General features: G+C 47.6%; 1 protein-coding gene across 1 annotated transcript in view; it reads right to left on the reverse strand.

Moving 5' to 3' along the window:
* The window catches only part of ATP13A1 (ATPase 13A1), a 39,402-nt gene that overhangs the window by 18,644 nt on the left and 13,149 nt on the right, over positions 1 to 7,609 (reverse strand). Inside the window, exons 8-14 of the mRNA XM_018573086.1 lie at positions 7,183 to 7,312; positions 5,336 to 5,391; positions 4,919 to 5,045; positions 4,461 to 4,598; positions 2,617 to 2,737; positions 1,784 to 1,941; positions 308 to 483 (exon numbers count right to left, since the gene is read on the reverse strand). Coding sequence (XP_018428588.1) covers positions 308 to 483; positions 1,784 to 1,941; positions 2,617 to 2,737; positions 4,461 to 4,598; positions 4,919 to 5,045; positions 5,336 to 5,391; positions 7,183 to 7,312 — 906 coding nt within the window. The remainder of the gene's footprint in view (positions 1 to 307; positions 484 to 1,783; positions 1,942 to 2,616; positions 2,738 to 4,460; positions 4,599 to 4,918; positions 5,046 to 5,335; positions 5,392 to 7,182; positions 7,313 to 7,609) is intronic.

The following is a 7,609-nucleotide window of genomic DNA, read 5'->3' on the forward strand; positions in this document are numbered from 1 at the left end:
CTGCTGCAAGCGATGTGCGGCATACGTCATAGGAAATGAAAGGGTTATAACTGCCACTGGGGACTCGCGGTGTTAACCGCTCAAACTGAACAGCAATTAAAGCCAATATGAGTTTTGGTAAACTACAGAGGAATGAGGATGAGGGAAAACAACTTAACGTAGAGGGCTCAACAAGCAACAGCTTGTCTTCAATTACAAATATACAGAGGTGATCTCCCCAACAGGAGCATTGATAGGCCGGTCAGGAACATGGAATAAAACACATTTCAGCACTAGAAGTGAGACAAAACCTTTGTCATCTACTCACCATCTTGTGTAGCGTCTCCGGAGCTCCCTTCACGGTGGCCACGCAGCACAGATCGGTGGAGCCGGGCCGTTCGTAGGAAGCCAGTACGGACATCCGCTTCAAGGCGCTGGCAAAGTGGAATCTCTGGTGGATTTTCAGGCCCTGGGTTTTAATGCTACGAGGGAACACTTTCTCATCTGACGCACAACAACAGTATGACATGCGTTAATACACGGAATCCGACAGCCACAGCCACACGAGAACAGTAACAGAACAATGGAAGCCAAAAGCACAAATATACATCATGGACTAGATTACAGGACAGATCAGAAAACCTTGTCAGATGATTGTCTACCCCGAGACCAGAGGTGTCTGCAGCATGGAACCCCGACCTCCATCACTACAGGCTGAGTGTTTTTGGCCGTAGCTGTCCAAGGCACCTGATGGCAGCTGGATCATGCAACCAACTCATGCTGGGACTGCGCGCGAACACACGACACCAAATGTGACTGTCACTCAGACTGTGTGTGACCAAATGACAATGGAAGCACTCTCTCTCTCCTGGCCGCCTCCCCTCGCTCGCTCACCCCCGCTGGCCGCCTCCCCTCGCTCGCTCATCCCCGCTGGGCTCCTGGCAGGTGGTATGGAGCCAGCACTGTGCGGTCTATTTGGACAGCAACAATGTAACGCTGGGGGTGGTGTAGCACTCAGTGTTTACACAGCAGTTGCTGCCCCGGTGCTGGCTTTGTGAAGAGCCTCTGCCTTCAGAGCTTCCCTTATAGGGGATGTACCAGGGCTGCAATTCTCTTGTTTGCTGCTTCCACCTCCTTCTAAAACTAAGTTAAGGGGTAAGGGACTTCCTCTTTTTAATGTGGAATGGTGGAGATTCAGCATGAGAAGAGCGGCATTTGGATGAACGCGCGTTGTCCTATCCTCCCACGGTGCTAGCTCCGACCAAACCTGCCCATCCCCGCCTGCAGCGGCCGACACATGCGGCCACACTAGCACCGCAGGGGGGAGCTCGGGACAGCGAGCCAACTTGCTATTGCAACGATTACGTTGGGCACTCTTGTTCTAGACATCTAAACGCATGTGAACTTCCAGAAGACAATCTCATTGTGTAGCTATAACAAGCTCACTTGGACCAATACCCCACTATGAAGTGAGGAATAACCCTCTTATTTCTGGGATATTATGATGGAGGAGACATGTGAAAACCCTCCGTTCTAAGACACTATTTTGCTACCTTCTTGTTCGCACATAAACTATGTCTACCCGTCACATGTCCACATTCTTGTTTATGAACCCTTTGCAGGGCTGGAGGAGCCTGAAGGGAACAAGATCCCATCCACCAGGCCTTTAGCCTGACTGAAGCCATGTTCAAAAATCCCCAACAGTATAATCCATACCACGGACATAATAATACTACATTCCCATATGAATTCCTAACACTCATCAGACCATGATAGCTCAGTACCACCGACAGTATACGCTCACCTTTGGTTAGGGCCCAGTCCACAGCGGTAAGCATTGCTTTCTCCAGAGGATCTCCAACCAAGGTCCCATCATCCATCTGCACAAGAGAGTGACATGTGGCCACCACTCTGTGGGTCTCAATGGGAATCTCAGAAATGGCCGTTATATCCTTTCCATCTCTACAAGAACAGAAGGCACATAATATATGTCAGCGCAAGAGCATCACTGCAAATACCGGCTTTAAAGCTGAACTCCGGAGAACTGAAAAACAAACAAAAAAAACTACCCTTGCAATAGGACTCTCCTCACCTTGGAAGGGTGAAATGCTCATATCTGTCTAGGGTACCAGTATAAAGCACATTTACTTACCTTAAACCTCGCTCCAGCAGGCTCCTTCTTCCATGCAACTGGTTCCCAAAGTCTTTTCTTCAGTGCTCTAGCCAGCAGTCACATCAGTGACCCCTTTACATACAATGTTGGACTAAGGGCAGTGATGTGCAGGGGCCTGGTGTGAACCCAAACACACAAAACTATGACTGACCCTCCCAACCCCATTAGATAAAACAAGCATGCCCCTGCACCACACCTATATGTCACAAAGGGGCAGGGAATGCCCTTGCCACAACGTATTGGGTCAGGAGGGGGATGCATCAGTCATAGATTTGCATTAGCTTGGGTGAACACAGGCGAACTGGGTCCACACGAGCCCCTGCACATCAATAAGAGTCCTGCATTTTAAGTGATGCAGGATGAGCATTTAACCCTTACAATGCAGGGGGAGCTCACTAATTCTTCTTCTTCAAAAAAAAGATATAAAACAGTTTTAATTTATAAAAAGATTTACATGAACTTACTTGAGGCCGGCCACACCGCGTACGACCAGGCTATCGCTGGTTAATGTACCAGTCTTGTCAAAGCAGCAAATTTCCACTTTCCCAGCGAAGGGGATTCGGAAAGGTTCAGTACAGTACACATCTGCAATGTCGGAGAACAAAATCAGTCAATTAGACAACTACTGCAGGACGCAATGTGTGATTATTACCTCCATTTCATCAATGAGGTCTGTATTAAAAATAATTACATTTAAATAAAAGCCACATTTACATTCTATGTCCCCTATTCACACAAAAGAGAACTATGAGGTAAGTGTTTTTCCCCTTAGTTCTCTTTAGGGTCCCTGGAGGACATATACTAGCGTCCTCCCGTCACCCAAAGCTCAGTATATAGCGAGCCCGAGCCAGGACGGATCCAGACATTACTGTCGAGATCCAACCAGCTGCGTCAGTGACAGCGGGCTCTGCCTATCTAGAGGCTGTATACGTCCCCTCCCCCATCCGTTCCCCCACTAAGCATTGGAGGATCGGAGAGCGGAATCCCTGCAGGGAGCAGTGGCCACTTAAAGCATCAGATCTAATGCATGCTCCAAGTGGTCCTTACATTGCCGGATCCCAGGGGATGGACAAGAGGCTGCGCTGGCCAGTGAGGGAGCGGGGATCAGAAAGGCAAAAAAACTACTTTACTCCGGTCCCTAGACACAAATGAGCACTTTACCCTTGCAATGGTGGGTAGCAGCCCCCCTGCACTGATATTTTTTTGGTTCCACGGAGATGGGCTTTACAGCTTCCTTGTTGTAGCCGATATTTCCATATTACAGCATCCAGGGTTTTGGGTCCCTGGGGCTCTCTAGAACAAATCTGCTATTGTGTGCAGGTAAATTGTGTCCTTCATTGCACTCTATTAGAAGGTTCCAAAATGTTCTCTGCTTCATGTTTTAGCCGTTTACTTTTCTACACGAGCAACCGATTACATATTGCCCAACAGTGTGACGAGAAGTGGAAGTGCAGCAATTCTGAAGTCAGATGGTCTTTGATAAGGAAAAGAATCCTCTGCTTATAATGAACCAGCTTAAAAGTGTATTTAGAAGAGATACAAGGTATAAGATTAGGGATGCCGGTTATTCGGTATCGCATACGAGTGGCGAAATTGTTTTTGTTGGTACTCGTTGATACTGAATGCCGGTAGTCCCATTAAGGAAGCCAGGCAGTGTGTAATGAATTACTTGCCACTCGGCTTTGTGATTAGCCAGGAAGTCGTCTCCATGCTCCCTCGTCACCAGGTGACGAGGAAGCATGGAGGCGGCTTTCTGGCCAATCTTGCCGCCTGGCTTCCCAATTGGTCGGGAAGCTGGCCAATCAGGAAACCGGGCGGAGAGTTATTACAGGGCTCCCGGCTTCCTGATTGGACGGGAAGCCGGCTCCATGTTCCCTTGTCACCAAGTGACTAGGAAGCATGGAGCCGGCTAATATATATAAAGAATTTGCATCTTTTCTGAAACACTTTATCGGATTTACTCACAACTCAGCCTGAAAAGCCTTATTGTACAATATTAGGAGGCCAAATGTCTGTCCTTGGAAGGGTTTCATGTACATCCTAACCACACATTGCATGGACATTGTAACAATAACATCTCAAAGTACTGATAGTGTAGCAATCGGATCTGTTATTATACTAACAGCATATATGCATTAAATAAAATACATTTAGTAAAACATATTATTTTTCTTTATCGTCTTACAGGGGAACAGAAGGATGGGGCGGAGAGTGGAGGCTATACAGACGTGCGTGTGATATTGTATCTATATGAAGTATAGCAGAGTGCAGACATGTATCTATGAAGAGCCCTGTGCAATGTACTCACAGAGTTTGGCCAGGGCAATCAGCGAGGTGTTCACCGCCAGGGACAGCTCAATAGGCAGCTCCGGGGGCACAACGGACGTCAGGATCAGAGTGCATTCCAAAAATAACTTATAACGGTTTCTACTCAGATCTTTGGTACCTGAAAGTAGAAATCAAATCCTAAGGATTAAGAGCTGAAGTAACATTACACATCAACCAAACAAAGTACACAGTAAACGGTCTAGTCGCAGGCTGATTTGTTTATTTCATTTGTGTCATTTTTGTATTTAAAGGATCGTTAATGTTATGAAATATTTGTTATAATAAAACAAAAGAAAATCTAAAATGAAAAAACAAAAATGTCATATAGAACTCTGCATGTCTAGTGAGATCAACAGGTATACAAAGAAAACTAATGCAGTCACCACAGGAGAGGAGCTTTAAAAGTGGCTTATCAAACTTATGATCTAATGCAGTCACCTTCTATCCAGACATAGGCAGCAGCAGCGATGGCAAACACCAGGAGGAAGAGGATGAAGATGAAGGTTTCCATGTTGTTGGCAGTGACACGTTTGACCCCAAACAGAATTGTACGTAGGAGCTTACCCTGTTCAAAACAAAGCAATGCATCATCATCATCATCCAACATCGCCCTACAACATCCGCAGCGCCCTACAACATCCGCAGCGCCCTACAACATCCGCAGCACCCTACAACATCCGCAGCACCCTACAACATCCGCAGCGCCCTACAACATCCGCAGCACCCTACAACATCAAAAACATCATCATCCAACATCATCTGCAATACAAAGCAATGTAACGACTATCATAGAAAATCTCCATTCGTTAGTGCGATGTTATAGAAATGTGTGTTGGGCGATACAAGTCTCCTCACCTGGGAAGTGTTAAATCCAGTTCTTAATACATAGGCCACACACCCATTATCCAGAGCTGAGAGGAACGAGAACATAAGAGAAGTTAGATGCACAAGTAGTTTCTAATGCTTAAAAGATTAACCCTTTCCTGTTGGCTGTATGCATTAATGCCATGCTGCCAAATACATGCTGAGCTGGGCGTGTGCTCGATCACCTGCCACCAGCACTGCGCCCATGCTGACAGCTCCCGGTCACAGAGCAGGTAGAACATCTAAACAGAGGGATGACGCAGCCGGCAGGCTTCCTGTGATCAACATCTGGAAGGACACGCAGCAAAGGGAGCGGATAGTCTTACACAGATGTACCGGCATCACTCAGATAGAAAATGCTTCCTCTGATTTCACTGCACACTGTGAGCTGATAACACTGTGCAACAGAAGCTGCAACAAGCCAGATAGAGACCGCCGCATATCCTGGCTGGAGGACAGCCAGCATCATCTAGCTCTATTCCCCCCAGCCTGATTGTACCTGGCCCCTTTACTTTCATTCATTGGATTTATTTATTTCAATCATGGAGGCTCAGCATCACACGTGGGCGTTACCTACAGAAGGGCATTCCTAATCCAAAAGGCATCCTAACAAGGAATGCCGACTCCTTCAGCATTTTGATATCTGCATAACTCCTCCCAAGAGCCAGCCCACTACTTTTATCAGGGCTGAGAGCTCTTGAGGAGTACGGAGGTCGGGTGTTGTGATGTTTTCAGGAAGCTATGTACAGCCCCCTGCTGGCCCCTCCCACCAGCCGTGATCTGCCTGCATTGCACAGAGACCCAGTGATGGCATAACTAGGACTAGAATAAGGCACGCGATGAAAACAGAAAGGTTCTATTTAAAAAAACGTCATTGGAGAGAGAGAGAGAGAGAAAACAGAGAAGGCAAAGTATAGGCAGATGAAACTTCATCTTTAAGGGCTTGTTCACACAATGTCATATCTGGTCCGGATCTGGAGCAGATCTGCAGACTTGGTGCTATGCGTTTTTGCAGCGTTTTAGACGCGTTCCAGTTAGAAAAAAAAAAAAGTTTTTTTTTTGTGGAGTGGGGCTGTCAGTGTTTTAGCTGCAGCGCAGTGCGTTTTTGCAGCATTCGTGCGTTTCCTGACCGTATCCGGACCGGACAAAATGTGGCATGCAGTATTTTTTCTGTCGTAACCTGAACGGACTGCGCACGTGAGAACCGTAGCCCATAAAACACATAGGGATACATTGGGACGCATATTTAGTGCAGGAGCGTACCGATCAGGTCAGCACAGAATACGGACGTCGTGTGAACAGGCCCTAAAGGAGAACTATGGGGCCCGGGGTTTTCCCCATAGTTCTCCCCAGGGTCACGGGAGAACGCAAACTAGCGTCCTCCCGTGACGCAAAGCTCAGTATACCGCTACAGCTCGCGCTATACTGAGACGCCGCATCCGGAACGGATCCCAACAATACTGTCTGGATCCGCCCAGCTGCGTGAGTGACAACGGGCTCTGCCTATCCAGCTATGCCAGCCCCCTCCCCCATCCGTTGCGCCAGTCATCGCTGGAGGATCGGAGCGGGGAGGAATCCATGCAGGGAGCCGTGAGTGACAGTCACGGCTCTCTGCAGGGATAGATCGAGAAGTGAGCGAGCGACTGTACGATCTACTGAGCGGACGTGTGACAGTTTCATTGTCACACGTCGGCTCGAACTACGAGGCTGCGTGCAAATCACTCGCCTCAGTTCTCCTTTAATGCATGGAGGACATGGTTTACTTTAAAAAAAAAAAACAAAGACTGCTGCTACTCAAATGTTCCCCGGCCTTTGCTACTTGTAGTAGCGGTACTCACGTTTAAGGCCAGAAGTCGCCTTCTGAGGAGGAGTGTGCTGCACCACCTTGGTGCCACCGCAAATGACGTGCAGTCTGGAGTCCGAGTTCAAATCAAGGACGTGCTCCGGGTCCAAATCCTCGATCGGCTCCTGCACAGATCCACACAATCGCCATTTAATCACATGGATGTACATGGAGCCAGATTACACTTCCACAAAGTTCAACTTCAGCTAAAAAACTTTTCTTTTAAATAAAAAGGTGGAAAAGAACGTCTGTTTTTTTTTTTTTTGCTGTCTGAGGCCTTTTCACGGGGGTCAGAGGGACAGAAAGTGATGGGAAATCCCTCCAATGGGATTACAGATGGCAGGGGTAGGTTAGCACTCTGGTCAGGTTTTTATTGCATGTGCCTTCCAGTCCCAACTCCACTGGTGTCACAAAACACACAG

This window comes from Nanorana parkeri, unplaced genomic scaffold (assembly GCF_000935625.1).
Source record: "Nanorana parkeri isolate BGI_ZX_2015 unplaced genomic scaffold, ASM93562v1 scaffold2229, whole genome shotgun sequence".
NCBI lineage: Eukaryota > Metazoa > Chordata > Amphibia > Anura > Dicroglossidae > Nanorana > Nanorana parkeri.